Below are 21,471 nucleotides of genomic sequence, written 5' to 3'. Positions count from 1 at the left end.
ACGTCCTCACCTCCTGCCCCCGTTACCGCGTACAGCGCGCCTCCGCCGATTTCTAATTAGGGTAACGCCAGGCGTTCTCCCACCCGATATCCGCATAGATTCTGCCTTCGAATCAATTAGTGTGTTGTCAGTTGCACCAATTTAATCTACTTTTCACATTCCGCTTTCTGTGTGATGTTGGTAGCATTTACACATTAATATAAATATTTATGCACAATATGTTCCTCATAAACATCTCAAAAACTAATGAAACCGCCAAAGCCTGGAGAGCCAGGAGGAACGCAACACATCGCGCATGTGCAAATGACTTGGCATAGCAGTCTTAGGAAGATTTCTATTGTGTTATTTTATAAAAAAAAAAAAAAAAAATAAGAACCAAAACTTGCGAGGAACTGAGGAGTCTTATTTTTTTCTGAACGGTTATTCTAATTGAGGGAAATACGAGCAGATCCGTCTATTAAAGGGGTTCTCCGGGACCTACAAAAAAAGGTAAAAGTACCACTTATCTGGGGCTTCTATCGGCCCCCTGCGGGCAAGGCCTCCTCACAGAGTGCCTTCTGACGTACGCGTTTCGGCGCCTAACCACGCCTTTTTCAGGACCCGAAGAAGGCGTGGTTAAGCGCCGAAACGCGTAATGACGTCAGACGGCACTCTGTGAGAAGGCCCTGCCCGCTGTTCGCCTCTACCTGACTACCAACGCTCCTGTTAGCTCTGGCCAAGCTCAGGGGCTGTGAGAGGGCTTGTTGGCGGCTTCCAAATGGATTTTGATAACTAAGTTTGTAAGCGCAACATTGTTTGCATGTTTTAAATAATAATAGTGTTAATGCACCATTGGAGCGCTCCCTTTCCCCTTGCTTTTTTGTACAGATAACTGGTACCACCCAGCATTGGGAGCGAGCACCCACATCAATTAAAGGGCCAGAGTAGAGTTATGCTGGGATTACACGTTACGCTTTTTGCTAAGAATCGTTCCGATAGATGCCTTCGATGATAAAATTCCGACATGTCCGATGTTCCGCTCGATTCGTTTCCGCTCGATTTCTCATAGAAGTGAATAGAAAAAAGATAAGATAAACGAGTGGAAGATAAGAGACTCGAGCAGAAAATCGAATGGCTAATAGATCGAGCGCAGAATCGAACACGAAAAACGTAACGTGTAATCCCAGCATTAGACTGGTGCAAGTTAAAGAGGAACTCCAGTGAACATTTTACTGCTGGCAGGTGATGTAGCTGCTGCATGGTTTTTGGCAGTTGGAAACAGCTGTAAACAGCTATTTCCCACAATGCAACAAGGTTCACGGACAGGAAACTTCCAAAAGTTCAAACTTTTCTAGTGGGAGGGGTTACTTGTGGGAGGGGTTTCACCACAATATCAGCCATACAGCGCCCCCTGATGGTCTGTTTGTGAAAAGGAATACATTTCTCATGTAAAAGGGGGTATCACCTACTGATTGGGATAAAGTTCCGTTTTTGGTCGGAGTTTCTCTTTAAAGTACACTTCTTTTCTGCATAAGGGACTGTTGTGGCAGTTGTCAATTCTACATATATTGGTATAAAGCTATATACTGTATACACTGGTATATTGCACTTCAGTCATTAGAGATATCAAGCTTATATAGCCACACACAGGCAAAAACAATCTCAAAGTTATGCAATATTGCGAGGTAAAGACAAAAACCTGGCGTTAGAACGAATGAATGCTAGGATTGAGGATACCCTACTCCATTTTGAGATGACTTTTATTATAAGGTTGCGTAGCATATTTTTAACTAAGGGCTGGTTTTGCCAGCATTAAAGAGAACCCGAGGTGGGATTTAATGATGTTACTGGGGCACAGAGGCTGGTTGTGCACACTATCACCAGCCTCTGTTGCCCTATGGAGTGCCCCCAGGACCCCCCTGCGCTCTGCTATCCCCAGCGCCGTGCTAGCGACACGCAGCGTGTCGCCAACAGGCTGTTTACCTGTGACTGTCTGTCAGCGCAGCTCCCCCGCCTCCTCTGTATCGGCGCTACCAGCCCGCGTCCCTTCCCTCCCGCTGATTGGAGGAAAGGGCCCCAGTAACATTATTAAATCCCACCTCGGGTTCTCTTTAAACACGGCGTTTTAAAAGTAACGGTACTTGTGTATTATCCCGTCTAGCAGAACGGGCTCGGCAGTTAGACAGGCTGGAAAAGTGTGCACTGTGCTTCTTGAGCAGCTGATTCACCACAGATCAGCTGCCCCGTTCCACACAGCTTTCCTCACTGCGCTGTGTTGGCTTTTCCGTCAGCAATTAGACCGCAGAACAGAGAGCAATAATGAAAGTGGCATGAAGCCTTCCAGCCTGGAGGAGAGGAATCACAAGTGATTATAGTGGCATACCAACTCTGCCTAATCACATTACAGGGAAGAGGACTTGCTGAGCACCAGCACAAGGTGATCCACCTCACACCCCCTGCTATGTACAGCGCTGTGCCCTGCAGCAATCTGCCCGCTATCATACAGCTTGTCTATAAAAGGGTCTTGCCCCTGATCACAGCCCACCAGGGGAGAGCTTACCTAAGCGGGGATCAGCGGCTGCTGTCTATGGAGCGGAGGTCACTGCATTCAGTGTGCTGTACAGCCCCTCTACTCACATCTTACACAGACAAGTGCAGTGACTTCGGGACGGGCTACAACACTGTGCAGTGAGGAAAACTGAATGGAACAGAGCAGCTGATCTGTGGTGAATCAGCTGCTTAAAGAGTAACTGTCAGGCTGCAGAAGCTAATTTAAACCTCTATTCTCCTGTGTTAAACAGTTTAGACGGAAGCCAAAAAGGCAATAGTGAAGATAAAAATCTCTCTTTCATTTGATGTGTGCTTATCAGCAAAGCTGTTAGACCCAAGCTCTTAAGAGGACGCAAGCCGCAAACCATACTGCAAAGCATTCTGGGGCCCTCCCCTCGGCTGATAATGAGAAGTTACAGGGTCAAGTAACAATAGCATGTAACTCAGTCCAGCACACAGCACTGATAAATCTCCAGGCAGAGTACACTGCAGGAGTCCGCTATTGTTCCTAGCCACATGGCTAATTAATATTCACTGCAAACTAGTGTTATTCAGTACGAGCTTTTCTGTGATCAGGAAGCAGGGAGGACATGACGACACATTTGGCTTCATAGGAGACAGACAAACATGGAGCCTGCCATGAGCTGTCAGGAGCATCATTCTCTGCATATACTATATAAAAATTCTATGAAATCCAAACGTGGACAGTGAAATGCATATGTAATGTAAGTACAGCCTATATTTAGCTACTGATATATGTGTTTATTTTCTCTGAGACCTTATACCTAACAGCTCCTCTTTAAGAAGCACAGTGCACACTTTTCCAGCCTGTCTACTGCCGAGCCCGTTCTGCTAGATGGGATAATACACAAGTACCAAAGTAACTTTTTTAGGGATCTTCTGCCATCCCATACAAGTGAATGGGAGCGTTTAGTACAAATGTTTGCAGGCTTTCATGAAAGCCTGGCAGTATATCAAAAGCAAAATGCAGCTTCTAGAAGTTGTTTGCAGTTTCTGACGTTGCGCTTGAATACCAGCAACCAAACTCCACTGAAAGCCACTGAAAGCCAACAAAAGCCCAAATCCCAGCCTTTTCCCTATACTTCCTGCAAAAGCCACCAAAAGCCCAGAAAACAAAACGCTCTCCCGAAAGCCACTAAAAGCCTACAAAAGACATTAAAAGCTTAGCTGTTAAACGCTGGCATTCAGATCAAGGAGCAAAAGGTTGCCGGCACTACAAGGCCTGTCACCGTGTCACTGGAAATGAGGATGGACAGATGTTCTAAAAGCCACCTTGATAATGTAACAGTTACTGCGTGCTCATGACTTATTAGCGAAACATACACATAGGATCAGCATCAGAAAAGAAAAGCAATTGAATCAGGCACTGCAGTGATTGCTGTTTTAATGGTGTTTCAGATTGTGAATAAAATCACCATTGTTATTGCAAAAATTGTGACATTCAAAAAGGTAGGTACAAAACATCATCATCTGTAGAAAAATCGTCATGTGCAAACATCTTGTGCATTCAAACAGTTGCAAGAGGAGGATGTCCTACCATATCAAATGTGGCGGTGGTGGGTGCAGGGCAAAAACGGTAGCCTAACGGCCGTTTCGCACGGCGGTGCTTCTTCCGAGGCTGATCCACGTTTGTACACATGAATGCACAGGCTTTTATTTCCTGTGTCATGAACTAGGGGCGGGTACGCAATGACGTGCGTATTTCCGGCCGCATGCGTAAAAACGTAAGCGTCAACCAGACGTTCACGCGTCCAAAAGGAAAACGCGTTACCGTATGCGTAACAAATTACGCGTCGGCGCAGACCATGCGTATCGGCATGGAACGTATGCGGACGCGTAACTGTATATGCATGCAATCTAAAAAAGAGGCGTATTCCCCATCTTAAAGGAGCATATTGCTTCAGATTGCAAAATCAGTTGTAAGAAAAAGGGGGAGGGGCCTTTTGAGGCTAACTGTGAAGTACAGTGACTCAAACGTGCATGTGGAACGTGGGATTGCATAACAATACCGAAAAAGCGAGGGGGAGAAAAAGGAGGAAAAAGCTACTGGACAATGAAAGCAATTATTACAGGAATCATCATCCTCATTGCAAACCTGTTTGCATAAAATTGCAACATCTAAAATTACATATCAAAAGTACATATTCAATTTAAGGGATAATCTCAATGCATAGGTTGCTACAGCTATGAATCTAAAAAACATGCTAGATCGTTATGATCGTTGAAACCCAATGGGCCCAGGGCTTCACTTTTGATGATCAAAAGCGACTCTTTTCTTAATAGGAGTCGAGAGCGATCTCCTCCCCGTTTTGGAATCATAACCTGTGCCAGACCACAAAATTTTAACACGTTTGGGTTGCTTTCATGCGTTTGTCTGACATGCTCTATCAATCTCGTGGCGCCTTTCTCGTTATCAACGGAACGCCAATGTTCTTGTATTCTCTCTTTTAAGGGGCGAGTGGTTTTGCCAATATAAAATTGGCCACAAGGGCACCACAGAGCATAAACCACAAATTTAGTATTACAAGTAATTAAGTCACGCACTGTCCACTGCAAGGCACCTACACGATAAGACGTGCCGGTACACATAAATTGGCAGTGGGAGCAAAATTGGCATCTGTGGTTGCCCTTCGGCCGACATCTTTGTAACCAATTCTCAATGGGACCAGGCGTGCACTCACTCCTAGTGACATGGTCTCCAATAGTAGGCGCACGCCTGAACGCCACCAAGGGGGAAGAGGGCAGCAAGGATTTCAGAACAGGGTCTTTAACTAGGACAGACCAGTTCTTTTTAATAACATTTCTAACTGTGTTGGCCATTTGTGTGTAGTTAAACGTAAAGGCAATTTTGTCATCGCGTTTAGGATCGCGATCCTTGAACAGGAGGTCGTCTCGATTTTTTCGTAGGGCTCTATGGAAGGCAGTATCAAGTTCGTTCTCGGGATACCCTCTACTGCAAAGTCTTTTTTTCAGAGCATTTCCCTGAGTTACAAAGTCTTCCAATTCTGAGTTGTTTCTCCTTAGACGGAGGAGTTGGCCATAAGGCAATGATTTAGTGACATGATCAGGGTGGAAGCTATCCCTTCGCAAAAGTGAGTTGGTAGCTGTGGGCTTGCGGTGCCCCCTCGCCACTAGGCGAGAACCGCAAACCCGCAGCTCCAAATCGAGGAAGTTAATTTTGTCGGGGCCTATTTCGAACGTGAAGGCCATATTGACCTCATTCAGATTAAGATAATCTACAAATCGGGTAAACTCCGAAGGGGACCCAGACCAGAACACCAGGACGTCGTCCACATACCTGGACCATCTCCTGATACAGCTTCTGTAGGGATTACGTCTGTTATAGACGCAATCCTCCTCCCAAGCTGCCAAAAATAAATTAGCGTATGCGTATGCGACCGGTGTTCCCATTGCGGTACCTGACACCTGCATATACCACACGTCGTCGAATTTGAACGCATTGTGAGTGAGAACAAAACGCAAACCGTCGCATACAAACATTACGTGATCATGATCGGACCAAGCCCGGTTTAAAAACCGTTCGACTGCCTCTATGCCTGCATTATGAGGTATGCGGCTATAGAGGCTTTCAACGTCGATGGACATTAATAAGTCACCCGGTGACCATTCATAATTTTCAATTCCTTGAAGGACCTCTAAGGTGTCAGACATATGCGAAGGCACCAATTGTAAAAGAGGTCTCAGGAGATGGTCCAGGTAACGAGAAAGTCTCTCGGTGACGGAACCGACACCTGAGACAATCGGACGTCCTGGTGGTCTGGTCCGTGATTTGTGAATTTTGGGGAGACAGTACCATACTGGTTTTTCGAGGAAATTCGGGAAGTAGATTAGTTGCTAAACTCGGGGTCAAAAAACCCTTTTCAACCCCTTGTCTGAGGAGTGACCTCAACGCCCCTTGATATTTAAATGTGGGATCAAAACTGATTGATGTATAGACTCGGGGGTCCCGCAGTTGCCGCATCGCCTCTTCCCTGTATTGGGTGGCCAACATGACAACTACGGAACCACCCTTGTCCGACTTTTTTATTATTAAATCAGGACGATTTTTTAGCCATTTAAGGGCTCGAATTTCAGGCTCGGTAATATTTAGGGGCGATTTAGGATAGCAAAGTGCTTTCATTTCATTCTCTACTATGGTCTGGAAATGATCCAGACTTGATCCAGTTTGTACCGTAAAGGGCTTGGTAGACTTACAAGCCCTGTACGGTTGTTTTAATTTGGGTAGGAGGGTGGACTGATTGGGAGGGAAAATGGGCTCAGGAGCAGAGGTAAAGGAACCAGGGATGGGCGGGGAAGGGGAAAGGGGAAGGGGTGGGTGGGACATTAGGGAAGAAGGGGGATGGGAAGAGAAGATGGGATCAGTGGAGAGACAATCAGTCATCATAGTGTCTAACTCCTCCTCAAATCTTGTTTCAAGTTCCATCTCATGTAAGATTGTTAAGATGTCCTGATCTTCTTTTGACCATGTAAACTGGGTACTGAACCCCAAGGGGCTAATTTCGTCAGCTTGGCTTTGGGTTTTCTTGCTGTTGGGTATATGAGTCCCCTGCTTCTGAAAAATTTGCTTGATATTCACTTGTCGTATGTTTTTATATAGGTCCACTTTAAATTGCGCAAAATCGAATTCCTGAACGAGTGAGAAATTGAGTCCCCTCTGAAGTAAGGGTATACATCCATCTATTAGCTCCACATCTGAGAGGTTGATAACTTCCAAGCTTGGTGATATTTCTGTGATTACCGTCTCGGATAACAGCGCCGGTTTTGGTCTCTCCATGTTACTCTTTTCCTTTTTGGTTTTCTTTTTGCCTCTTCCCCTCCTGACGCGCCTTCTAAAGGGGCCCCAGGTGTGTCTTTTGGTGGTCCCTTAGGGGTGGTAGGGACTTTCTGAACTGATACTTCCTCACCACTCGAATCTGAGTCGGTGGTCCAATACCCAGATGGTGGCTTAAGGGGTGGGGTTTGCCCTCTAGGAAACGGTTTCCTTCTAAAGGTAGCTTGCCAAGCGAAGTATTTACCCAGAGCAAAGTCTTCTTTGTCTCTAAGAAACTTGCGTAATTTTCTTTCTTTGATATTATTTTGCAAGGAGGTCAATTCTTCAAGAATCTGTCAGTAGCATCTAAAACCAACAAAGCGGTGGGTGCACGGGTATTAGAAACCAGACTAGACTAGACCGACTATGTGAGAGGGAGGTCAAGCTGTTCTGGACAGTGGAGACTTTGAAGCAATATAAACACGATCAAATCTCTGCAAGAGGTGTCCGTAAATACGAGGAACCATCTGAGTATCAAGATGACCCCGCCTTCATGGAAAAATGTCGGAAGGCTTATCTAACTCACGCTGCAGTATTACAAGGAGTTGTTCTAGAAAGAACGCAACAGGAACATGCCCATCTTACTAAACAAATCGATACGATTAAACAGCAATGCAAAACACTGGTGAATCCTGAAAAATTTTCTGGAACCATTGGGAAAATCGATAAAAAATTGACCTCCTTACAAAATAATATCAAAGAAAGAAAATTCCGCAAGTTTCTTAGAGACAAAGAAGACTTTGCTCTGGGTAAATACTTTGCTTGGCAAGCTACCTTTAGAAGGAAACCGTTTCCTAGAGGGCAAACCCCACCTCGTAAGCCACCATCTGGGTAGGTACTGTCTCCCCAAAATTCACAAACCACGGACCAGACCACCAGGATGTCCGATTGTCTCAGGTGTCGGTTCCCTCGCCGAGAGACTTTCTCGTTACCTGGACCATCTCCTGAGACCTCTTTTACAATTGGTGCCTTCGCAAATGTCTGACACCTTAGAGGTCCTTCAAGGAATTGAAAATTATGAATGGTCACCGGGTGACTTATTAACCTCCTTAGCGGTAACCCCGTGTGTGACACGGGGTAAGCCGCCGGAGGGTGCCGCTCAGGCCCTGCTGGGCCGATTTACATAATTTTTTTTTTGCTGGACGCAGCTAGCACTTTGCTAGCTGCGCCAGCACACTGATCGCCGCCGGCCCGCGCCCGATCGCCGCTATACGTTGCGGCGCGCCCCCCCCAGACCCCGTGCGCTGCCTGGCCAATCAGTGCCAGGCAGCGCCGAGGGGTGGATCGGGACTCCCAATGACATCCCGACGTCGCTGACGATATCCCGCCATGGCGACGGGGGAAGCCCTGCAGGAAATCCCGTTCTTTGAACGGGATTTCCTGATCGGAGATCGCCGAAGGCGATCAAAGCGGGCGGGGGGATGCCGCTGAGCAGCGGCTATCATGTAGCGAGCCCTGGGCTCGCTACATGATTTAAAAAAAACAAAACTGCTGCGCTGCCCCCCGGCGGAATTTTTCATACCGCCAGGGGGGTTAATGTCCATCGACGTTGAAAGCCTCTATAGCCGCATACCTCATAATGCAGGCATAGAGGCAGTCGAACGGTTTTTAAACCGGGTTTGGTCCGATCATGATCACGTAACGTTTGTATGCGACTGTTTGCGTTTTGTTCTCACTCACAATGCGTTCGACGACGTGTGGTATATGCAGGTGTCAGGTACCGCAATGGGAACACCGGTCGCATGCGCATACGCTAATTTATTTTTGGCAGCTTGGGAGGAGGATTGCGTCTATAACAGACGTAATCCCTACAGAAGCTGTATCAGGAGATGGTCCAGGTATGTGGACGACGTCCTGGTGTTCTGGTCTGGGTCCCCTTCGGAGTTTACCCGATTTGTAGATTATCTTAATCTGAATGAGGTCAATATGGCCTTCACGTTCGAAATAGGCCCCAACAAAATTGCCTTCCTCGATTTGGAGCTGCGGGTTTGCGGTTCTCGCCTAGTGGCGAAGGGGCACCGCAAGCCCACAGCTACCAACTCACTTTTGCGAAGGGATAGCTTCCATCCTGATCATGTCACTAAATCATTGCCTTATGGCCAACTCCTCCGTCTGAGGAGAAACAACTCAGAATTGGAAGACTTTGTAACTCAGGGAAATGCTCTGAAAAAAAGACTTTGCAGTAGAGGGTATCCCGAGAACAAACTTGATACTGCCTTCCATAGAGCCCTACAAAAAAATCGAGACGACCTCCTGTTCAAGGATCGCGATCCTAAACGCGATGACAAAATTGCCTTTACGTTTAACTACACACAAATGGCCAACACAGTTAGAAATGTTATTAAAAAGAACTGGTCTGTCCTAGTTAAAGACCCTGTTCTGAAATCCTTGCTGCCCTCTTCCCCCTTGGTGGCGTTCAGGCGTGCGCCTACTATTGGAGACCATGTCACTAGGAGTGAGTGCACGCCTAGTCCCACTGAGAATTGGTTACAAAGATGTCGGCCGAAGGGCAACCACAGATGCCAATTTTGCTCCCACTGCCAATTTATGTGTACCGGCACGTCTTATCGTGTAGGTGCCTTGCAGTGGACAGTGCATGACTTAATTACTTGTAATACTAAATTTGTGGTTTATGCTCTGTGGTGCCCTTGTGGCCGATTTTATATTGGTAAAACCACTCGCCCCTTAAAAGAGAGAATACAAGAACATTGGCGTTCCGTTGATAACGAGAAAGGCGCCACGAGATTGATAGAGCATGTCAGACAAACGCATGAAAGCAACCCAAACGTGTTAAAATTTTGTGGTCTGGCACAGGTTATGATTCCAAAACGGGGAGGAGATCGCTCTCGACTCCTATTAAGAAAAGAGTCGCTTTTGATCATCAAAAGTGAAGCCCTGGGCCCATTGGGTTTCAACGATCATAACGATCTAGCATGTTTTTTAGATTCATAGCTGTAGCAACCTATGCATTGAGATTATCCCTTAAATTGAATATGTACTTTTGATATGTAATTTTAGATGTTGCAATTTTATGCAAACAGGTTTGCAATGAGGATGATGATTCCTGTAATAATTGCTTTCATTGTCCAGTAGCTTTTTCCTCCTTTTTCTCCCCCTCGCTTTTTCGGTATTGTTATGCAATCCCACGTTCCACATGCACGTTTGAGTCACTGTACTTCACAGTTAGCCTCAAACGGCCCCTCCCCCTTTTTCTTACAACTGATTTTGCAATCTGAAGCAATATGCTCCTTTAAGATGGGGAATACGCCTCTTTTTTAGATTGCATGCATATACAGTTACGCGTCCGCATACGTTCCATGCCGATACGCATGGTCTGCGCCGACGCGTAATTTGTTACGCATACGGTAACGCGTTTTCCTTTTGGACGCGTGAACGTCTGGTTGACGCTTACGTTTTTACGCATGCGGCCGGAAATACGCACGTCATTGCGTACCCGCCCCTAGTTCATGACACAGGAAATAAAAGCCTGTGCATTCATGTGTACAAACGTGGATCAGCCTCGGAAGAAGCACCGCCGTGCGAAACGGCCGTTAGGCTACCGTTTTTGCCCTGCACCCACCACCGCCACCTTTTGATATGGTAGGACATCCTTCTCTTGCAACTGTTTGAATGCACAAGATGTTTGCACATGACGATTTTTCTACAGATGATGATGTTTTGTACCTACCTTTTTGAATGTCACAATTTTTGCAATAACAATGGTGATTTTATTCACAATCTGAAACACCATTAAAACAGCAATCACTGCAGTGCCTGATTCAATTGCTTTTCTTTTCTGATGCTAAACGCTGGCATTATTGGGGGGGGGAAAAACAGCGTTTGAGGGAGGCGCTGAGCAGAAGCTCAGCAGAAGCCCGTGGGAAATAGCCCATAAAGAGAACCTGAGGTGATAATAAACTGACGAGATAAACAATTGTATCTATACTCCTACTCCTAAACAGGAGGTTTTTGTTTTTTTGTAAAAGGGTTCCAAGGGCCCTTTGCCACTAACTAACGTGTGCATGGACTGCATTTCGTGCATGCATTATGACGCAAGGCATGATAGCGCAAAGTTGGGATTCAGCACGGATGAACTGTGGTAGTATTAATTAATTTGATGGGAAATCACTGTTGTTGTGTGATTACATGTTCCCGGTGGAGTAACATCGTAACACACACACTATCGCATTGTTAGATGTGAAAAGTAAAATAAACATCTATGGACTTTCATTGTACCTTGGAAACCGCACACGATACAAGCTGCGCCAAAACGAGCATGATTATGGCTGGTGTGAAAGGGCCCTAAGCCAAAATACATGAACTACTGACCTTTTCTTATCTATCCCCTGCACCCAGAAGCTGTTCTTTGACAGGAAAGAGTTTTATAGCTGTAATTCCTTATCAGTGAAACGATACTATTGTCTGACTGGGTCCCGACTGGAGACTAAAGGTGGCGATTTTGCAGCAGATTGATCATCCGATTTGATAATAACTATCGAATCGGAAAAAAATCAGTGATGTAACAAGAATGGCCGACCGGCGATTTGAGCGATTTCAGGCCAGAATCAGACATACGTATCGTTCGCACATGCAGGGAAATCTCGGGCCGTCATGGTCAATCAAGTGCATCTGTAACGCAGTGCAATATCGAGACGAGCAGCAAACATGACGGAAGCCCTAACTGCTATCCCCCCAAATGTTATGTCTCTCCCAGTGCCTTAAAATCTCTCACCTGTCCACTAGTGTCCAGCTGGTTCCGCAATCACGACCCATGTGACTACCGGGATATAGAATATGGGGCTCCTGTGAAACATCACACACACAAGCCATGCATGCTATATATTGGCAGCCACGTGGGGTACCAATGTGGAAGCAGCTGGACATTAGCGGTGACAGATTTTAAAGCACCAGCTCTAATCCAAGGCGCCCATATCCTATTCACCTTGCTGCAAGGCACTGTGTATTGACCTGGGGAATCGGGCTAGTACCTGTGGAACGTGTTGTCTAGTTTGTGGTTAAAATACATACTTTTCCAGTATTACTGGTGTTTTTGTCATCAGGAGAGATAAGAGATTACCTCTCATTCTTATTTTAGCTATTAGTTAAAAAAGTTTATATATATTTTTAACACTTGGACGCCTCCATCCTTACGAATTACATTCAAGGTGCTTAGGTTGAGACAGATAGCGCATTAAGAGCTTTCAAGTAATGTCAACACAGCACTTCTTTACAAGCAGAGCCTGACAGCAACAAAGGGTCCTTCTACAGAAGTCTGCCCTATGGTCAGGCCAGGCAGGCAGTACAGAGGAGACACATGCTGGTATCTGACACTAACATGCTGGCTACAACACAAGAAGCCATCTCACCCACATCAACATGTTAAAAGACAACTGTCACTTGGAAAAACTTAAAGTCAAAACTGATTTTTTTTCCAAAAGCCGTCAGAGCCCAGTGGCATGTTGCAATTTACAATGCAGGGTTTTTTTTCTTTTGTTTTTTAAATGTGCACAGTAACTCTGCAGCACAATATTTCATGGTCTAATTTATATAGTCGTTCTGTTATACACAGAGGTACTGCATGGATCTGTGGAGGGGGGGGGGACTTTAGCCAAAAGTCAAAGTTTTGAAGAAGTGATTACGGGGTCGGGGGCTCGTACATACATACGGGGTTTTTTTGCTGCCTTTTAATGTACACTTATACTTCATTATGACAGCATGAACTGCACTGCTTGGGAATGCTGGTGACCAGTGCAGGCGGCCTCACCTCTGAGTTAGTGACTCCAGGCGGTAGTGTTCCATGCTTATAATCCTCCAGCAGCTGCACGGCCTCCTTAAGGCGACTCTGAAAGACACAAAGGAGAATATTTCACTAGAATAAACATGAGTAGAAAAAGGCAAACAGCAATGAATGCACCGACACAACCCATAGCAACTGATGAACAAGAGAGCTCCTTGAATCAGCCCCTCCGTGATGTTTGCTGCCAATCCGGAAGTAAGGTCCGCCACGGCCAGATGCCGCTGTGGCATCCACATTATACTGACCAGCCCTGCCGAATGCTGCCCAGGAGTCGGGACCCACCACAGGAATTAACACCACTGAACCTTCTGAACTGGAACACCTTGGCCAGCACTGCAAGAGGTCAGCAATCAAGATCCTCAGCAGCATCAGCCATCAACGCAGGTTGCTTTCATGAAGAACTGGGTCATCACTGCTGAATCTTCACCCCCCCCCATGTCTCCTTAGGGATGACAGATGATTGACAAGTGCGACTGGTGGCGTCATAGTATGGCAGCCTCGGCTCTTGTCTTTTGGACATTATCTCCTCCTCCCTCCAGAACATGTATGAGCCAAAACGAACAACCCCCCTTTGTACTTGGCGAAATAAATTATTCGGATTCAAGGTTACCAAAAACTAGTCAGTCAGTGAGCACCTCGCAAAGAGAGCAAAGGCCTTATTCAATTCACTTTTTATCCTTAGTTTTCTCCTAGGTGATATTTTCAATAAAACCTTTTAAGTCACCAACAAGCAAGAAAATATTTCTTCATCAGAATATTTTTGACAGTAGTTGAAAAAATTATGACCTTGAAGGAAAAAAAACAAAAAAAAACAAACAAAAACTTAGGAGAAAAAAAGTGAATTGAATTACGGCCTAGGTGTGAGGATTAAATCCAGTTCTAAACACTCTTAGAACCTACCTGTGACTGTCCAGAGGTAGGTAGATTCTGAGGCAATTCCAAAATGCATTATTATGATGTAAGGGTTAGCAATGGGACATTTATGGTGTCTGGAACCATTTCCGATGTCTCTGGGGGTGGCACCAAATATCCATACAGTCTAGCACCCAACTTCTATTGTATCACTAAATGTGTAGAACTCACTCATTCATAATTCAAAAACATGGTGTTATGAAAGGAAAAAAAAACATCTGGAGAGGGGCAGCACTATGGTGCCAGTCCTATACTGCAAGCTTCCTAAGAATACTTTAAGCTTAATTCAGAAAGGTGTATTAAAGTGGACAAAGGGAGAAGCCTTTGTGGCAAGATAGAGAGGGTTACCTATAGAGACATATAGATTAGTGGCATTAGGGACAGAGACGGGATAAGCATACATGGCACTTTGACAAACAGGACCTTTTGGCAGAGGGCGAGCCAGATGACATCTCACCCTGCTGACGAACAATTTTGGCGGGAGAAGGGGGGGCGGCAAGAAGTAATTCCGGTAATCGACATCACCAAATTACCAGTGCGTGGACTATAGCGTTACTGCTATAGCCGCGTCAAGCTATGCGGGGCGTGGCAGGTGCCAAAAAGCCCTTCTTCGCAAGAGAAGCCTATTTGATCAGACTTTACTGACATTTTTTTAAATGGCACCTGAGGAAGGACTAGTTAGCCCAAAATGTTGAGCTGCTGCATATAGCCTACGACGCCTACGACTACAGATTAGATTGCTAGGTAGAGCTCTGGTGTCTCGCTTGGGCTATGAAGATCCATTCCCAGCGTTTTGATAGTTGAGATCTTAGCAGTAAATTTAGTTCTTGACTAGTCCATCTACTTATGGGGGGGGGGGGGAGAGAAATTCTCGGTATTTCCTCTATTCTTTACAAAAGCACTCTATGGCTAGGATCTATATTAATGTTGGCTGGCCACTCTACTAATTTACACACTATTTCGGCAGCTGGATTGAGCAACTGCTGTTCAATAATAGTGCTTTTAGCAAAATGAAGATAATCTTCAGGCCGGCTTCACACTGCATACTGGCAGTGCATCAGCTGCACCGCACTGCGAGAAACAGGCCTTCGGGGAATACCACAATACTATGCGGTACTCCCCGTCTGGCATCTGGCCAAGCAGGAAGTGACACTCACTTCCTGTTGGCCAACACACTTTCGCGCACGCGCAACGTGTAAAACCTGATGTGTCGCCATAGACTTACATGACTTCCGGTCCGCCGTACACTGACACAGATACGCACGCTAACCTAGTTTTGGAAGAATGTTAGATTGAGCACTTCCGGTGCACCGCAGTTAATATTGACGCAGCCATAGAGTTTCATTGTCTAGCGGTAAAATGCAGTAAATTGCCACAATGCTCCGCACCAGTGTGAAAGGGCCCTGAGAATCCCCCATGTGGAAATGGACTTGTCCAAAACCTGCTCAGCCCATCAGATAGTCCACTGCCTACTGTGAACTACATGAACATAGGAAAAAAGTAATTTATAGAGTGTTTTAGTGTTTCTGGTAGAAATGTACTTCTCATTCACATGTATTTTAGACATTACAATTTTTTAGGATAGTGGTCCTGTAAACGTATCTCAGGGTTGGTTACTCTTTTTTGCGATAGTGGTCCTGTAAACGTACTGTATGTCAGGGTTGGCTGTTGCTCAGGGAAGGGGCCTGGCTTTCGCTCTCATCCTCTCTGCATCTGTCCTGGTAGATCAGTCTCAGCCACGTTCCGTCAGGACAGTCAGGAACACAAATAGAACTCCATTCACGGATCCCATTCACAGGCTGTAATTGAATTCTGTGTCACACAATAATACAGCTGCGGTGCAAGGTATAGTCACACCTTTCCAGATCCTGCCTGACAATTATCTCAGGAGCAGCGCGCAAAACAACACGTATCCTGCGGAGGGGGATTTTCTAGGGGGGCGCTCAGAGGGGTAGAGAACACAGAACACAAACACATGGACTCAATAAAATATATATTTCAGATAAGTCAAATGGCTACAACATAGATTAGAATGGTACTTTAGTGAAAAGGGGGAAAAAATAAATCAATATATTGCAAAGTAAGAAGTTAACAAAATAAAAGAGAGATCAAGAAATTACTATTCGCTATGTTATTTCTTCATGTTGTTTGATCCACAATCAGCCTGCATGTCATCATCTTTACTACTGGCAGACATGAAAAAAAAATTGCCATTATCTATAACCACACCCCCTAACAATGCGATAGGCTAAAAGGTTGTTGTTTTTTATAGATATACATGTACACAGAGGGAGATATTGGTTGCTTGGCAGTTAGAAACAGCTGTTATTCCCCACAATGCAACAAGGCTCACAGACAGGAAACGGTCAGGATCATGGTCCTGACATCACACTGTGGGAGGGGTTTCACCACAATATCTGTCATACAGACCCCGCTGATGACCTATTCGAGAAAAGGTAAAGATTTCTCATTACTGATTGGGATAAAGTTCAATCACACCTCATATTGCGTGGATCCCCCATGTAGAGGGAAGGCTCTGTATCCCATAAAGCCTCCCAGGGCTATCTGTGTCTTCTCACACCACTGCGGTCCCCTGTTCAAATTCTGAGCCTTAGGAAGGTTTCGAAAGCACTTGCGTCCCTGAGTGCTTCTGATGAAGGGTGTATCCCTATTGCACATGCAAGTACTTCCAAAGCCTTCCAAGGAGTACTGAAGAGATATTCTTCATCCTTATTGACTTAAAGAGAATCTGTATTGTTAAAATCGCACAAAAGTAAACATACCGGTGCGTTAGGGGACATCTCCTATTATCCTCTGTCACAATTTCGCCGCTCCCCGCCACATTAAAAGTGGTTAAAAACAGTTTAAAAAAGTTTGTTTATAAACAAACAAAATGGCCATCAAAACAGGAAGTAGGTTGATGTACAGCATGTCCACACATAGAAAATACATCCATACACAAGCAGGCTGTATACAGCCTTCCTTTTGTATCTCAAGAGATCATTGTGTGTTTCTTTCCCCCTTCTGCTCTCATGCACTGAAGTTTCAGGCTGCTCTTTTCTTCTTGCAAACAGCTTTGCCCTTGTCTGTAATCCTCAGTATGTGAAAGCCCAGCCAGCTCAGAGGACGATTTATCCAGCTTGTAAAAGATAAGAGAGAAGAGAGAATCTGCCATAATCTAAATAACACACAGGCAGTGTGCAGAGAGGGGCCTGGAGGGGGGAGATTCATCACAGAACCACAACACTGAAGAACTTGGCAGCCTTCCAGACACAGGCCGACAAGTCTGACAGGGAAAAGATACATTGATTTATTACAGAGACTGTGTTAGTAGAAAGTGCTGCAGTAAGCCAGAACACATTAGAATAGCTTTTGGAACTTGTAGGATGATAAAAAACAGGATGCAATTTTTGTTACGGAGTCTCTTTAACAAGGAAGGCTGTGTAGGATCCCTCTTCTTAGGTGAGTATCTTAAGCTGCCCATAGACCTGGCAATTACGGGCAGCTTCGACAAAGACACATTTATCTCTAATAAAATCTGATTAGAGATACAGTAAATTTGTCTCTTGTCGAAGCTGCCCATATACTACAGGCCGATTCCCGTCTGATTTCAGCATGAAATCTTCAGGGAAACGGCTGAGCCCAGCCGCGTCCGCCGCTGCCCCTCCCAATGTATAAATTTGCCCCCCCAGTGTGTGCATTTATACATTACTTGCCCTGTAGCAGCCTCCGCTGGGTGTCCACCTATTTTCCCGGATTCTAAGAGCCGCATACACGCTAATGACGCATAGCAACTGACATCAGACGCTGTGCGCCGCTAGTGTGTATGCGGAACCTGGCGAGATGGACGGACACCACGTGTAGGCTGACAATGGACAGGTAATGTATAAATGCACACACGGGGTGGCACATTTATACATTCCGGGGATGCTCGTTCCAAAATGGTCCATGGTACCGCCGCACACCCGACCGACCAACTGCAGCTCAACATCTTGTAGCATGCATGATCGACCATGTGACCAATTTTTTTCATTCAATTCGATTATAATAATCTAATTGGATGGTCAATCGGCCGCCAAGTCGCCTGATGTATGGCCACGTTAAGACTTTTTTTTTAAAATCTCAGTTTATGTTTCCTTTACATTCTGTAAATTGTGAGGTGGAGCCACCGTGTATCAGACATGTTTATCTACCGCACCCCAAAGATGCTCAATCAGGCTGAGATCAGAGGATTTTGAGGTCAAGGAAAAGGTGAATCATCAAACCAGGTTATCTTCTTCCATTGCTCCATGGTCTAATCCGGATGCTAATTAAGCAGCATGTTCCTCTAAATAACACTTAAACAGCATGCGCCCCAAACTGCAATAAAGCCACATTTTCCCCTATTAACATAATTATGCAGCAGGTGTCTACTAATATCATAACTGGGCTAGTTGTGTCCTCCAATAACATATCTAGGCTGTATACATCCTATTAGCATAGTGAGGCCGCACGTGTCCCCCGATAATATAATGTAGCAGCATGTGTCCCTCAGAACAAAATGTGGCGCATGTGTTTCCCAGTAAAGTAGTCAGACAGCACAAAAAAACAATCCTGCAAGGGGAACTTGAGGGCGGAGATAACCCTTTAGGTCTGGGATCCATTAGGAATCATAAACTACAATTGGAAACGCTAAGCATTTGCGATATGTTAAACAAAATACTAAGAAATTATTGAAGTGATATGATGGGATGCAATTTTGCCACTGCATTACTTCGAATGTGATCGCACCGAAAATGGCAGCGCTTTTGGGATGTCAGAAACCACAGAGCTGTAGTGGAATCAATCTCCACTGTTCCACTGTTGTAGCGCTTGTTAATCGCCAGTGGTCAGCAAACTCTCCAAAAACGTTTCTAGTGAGCTCCAGCCATTAAAGGACAACCGAGGTGAAAACAAACAGATGAGAAAAACAATTGTATCTATCCTCCTGCTCCTAAACATGACTTTGTTTTAAGATAGCCCACAGTGTTATTTTATATTTAAATCTAGTTTTTAAGTTTTTACTGTTTCATTGTCTCTGCTCAATGACACCTCACTGAAGTATGCCAGAGCTTAAAGCGGATCCGAGATGAAAAACTAAATATAACAAGTGACTTGTCTATATATCTTATCTAAAGTTTAGATAGTTTACACAGCAAATCTATCTTCAAACAGCTTCAACAGTATATTCATATTTTTTCCTGTGATACAATGGGAGCAGACATGTTTTCTGCTTGTCACTATTACACAATCACACACACATGCAAGCTTATCTGTATCTAGGCATGCTAATCTGCATATTCTGTGAAAACTCCACTCTTATCTCCTCCATTACACAGGCAACTGATCTGTATCTGCACTGCAGCTCTCAGATTGTGAAAACTCTGCCTCTGCAATCTATAGCTAGTAACACCTTTTTCACCTGCCCAGACTGAAATCCCACAATCCCTTGCAAGCGCCAAGGCACTCTGGAGAAGCTGTGGGTGTGGCTTATTTAGTTTATAGGAAATTAGGGTACTAAAACAAAACAAAACAAGTATTTGGCTTGAGGAATGCCCTACAAACTATATGTTAGGAACACAATTATGCAATGAGTAAAAGTTCATCTCGGATCCACTTTAAATCTATGAATTATTGACCATTTTTATCTCTTTCCTGCTCCAGGAAGCCATTTACTGTCAGGAAAGTGTTTTATGGATGTAATTACGTAATAGTGAGGTTTATGCTATAGTCTGACCCGGTCCTGACCCAGACAGAAACTGTCACCTGCATACCTGATATTTAACTTGTTAAGGCAGAGAAAGAAAAAAAGGAACACAGCATAGTCATTTGTGTGCTAGGCACTGTACATACACATGTCTCTCTCATCATGTCACATGTCACCTCAGTTGTCCTGAGAACCTGAGATGTAAAAAAAAAAATAATAATATCATACATACCTGGGGCTTCCTTCTGCCCCCTTCGGCCTGATTCGTCCCTTGCCACCGTTCTCCACCTTCTGGAAGCTCTGTTATCGCTCCCAGTAACTTCGGGAGTCGGGGCTTACTGCGCAAGGGGGGGGAGCACCGGAAGTATTCTATGTCTACCGCGGGAGCGCACGCAGCCCGCACTGCACACGCGCTGACTGGCCGAAGTTACCAGGACCAATAACAGAGGATCCAGGAAGAGGAGGAGGGCAGTGGAGAGGGATGGATCAGGCAAAGGGGGCTGGAGGAAGCCCCAGTATGTATGAATTTTTTTTGTACTGATCATCTCATGTACACTTCAAGGTGCGTACACACATGCAACTTTTCCACCCAACCATCATAAAAACGTGGTCTGTTGGGCAATAGTGAGGCATGTGAACGTGTGACAAACGACTAGACGAGTAACTGATAACAGGTGGTTTTCCCGATCCAACAGGCAGTTCGACTCTTAGACTGATATCGTGGAGTTGGCCATGTGCGTACAAGTCATTTTTGAACGACTTGTACTTGTGTTAAATGCAGCCATATCATGCAGTCTGTCATTCACTTGCGTGCGCAGTATGCAAGTGAGTTAGTCAGTGAAAAAACATGCAATTGCTAGGTCGTGTGGTCAGTCACGTCGTCGGGTTGATCATGCGTAAAAGTTGCACATGTGTACTACTCTTTAGTACCGGATGTTGGTGTCAGATCTCACAAACATAAGCTATGCCATAAAAGAATTTTCTGAATTCTTAAAGCGGCAAGATGGCGACCCCCATGGCAGAGACAACACATTCTGCTGGACTCATACTACTAGAATGGAATAAAGCCACTGGGCTTACGTCATATTATACAGCTCCAGAGCTCCGCTTTTACTGGTAATTCTCCAAATTCAGTCATTACTGTAACCCCCAGATCACACCTGGATCCCGATTTTTGCAAACCTTTCTTTAGACTTTTTCCCCCTCCGTGATTCTCGCTTTGATAAGAGCAGCGAGATCTGCTATGTAGTCTTGTCATCTGGATATGAATCGGTTTTGCCTCGCTCTGACGCTGAACACGCATGCTCTGCCCAACACCCTGTGCCTAACGCAAGGAGACAGCTGTGCAGCGGACTCTGCTCCTGCAATCTGCTGCCGGCACAGCTTCTGGCTCCTTCACTGTGATACCATCACGCACTGAAGTCAGCAGAGAATGATTGCAAGGAGCCGACAGGTACGGTGAGGCAAGGCCTATCAGCTTGCTACAGAGACAACATATCCACTGACAGCAGAGTACTTCAGCACCAGAGACAGCTCCTAGACTAGAAGTTTGCCATCTTAAAGGGAACCAGAGAGGAATGAAATAAGAAAATAGAAAAAGGCTTTTATACATACCTGGGGCTTCTTCCAGCCCCATAAGCATGGATTGCTCCCACG

At 45.2% G+C, this 21,471-nt stretch overlaps 1 protein-coding gene across 2 annotated transcripts in view; it reads right to left on the bottom strand.

The window, feature by feature from the left end:
* The window catches only part of SFXN5 (sideroflexin 5), a 401,437-nt gene that overhangs the window by 306,692 nt on the left and 73,274 nt on the right, over positions 1 to 21,471 (bottom strand). For both annotated transcript variants that reach the window (XR_011030199.1, XM_068274564.1), the window contains exon 3: positions 13,146 to 13,223. Coding sequence is in view for 1 of the 2 variants with exons in the window: in XM_068274564.1 (XP_068130665.1) it covers positions 13,146 to 13,223 (78 nt within the window). In the remaining variant the exon portion in view is untranslated. The remainder of the gene's footprint in view (positions 1 to 13,145; positions 13,224 to 21,471) is intronic.

Source organism: Hyperolius riggenbachi, chromosome 1, assembly GCF_040937935.1.
Source record: "Hyperolius riggenbachi isolate aHypRig1 chromosome 1, aHypRig1.pri, whole genome shotgun sequence".
In the NCBI taxonomy this organism is placed as follows: Eukaryota; Metazoa; Chordata; class Amphibia; order Anura; family Hyperoliidae; genus Hyperolius; species Hyperolius riggenbachi.
Note: the sequence above shows the minus strand (reverse complement) of the source record. Positions and strands in the feature narration are given on the sequence as shown.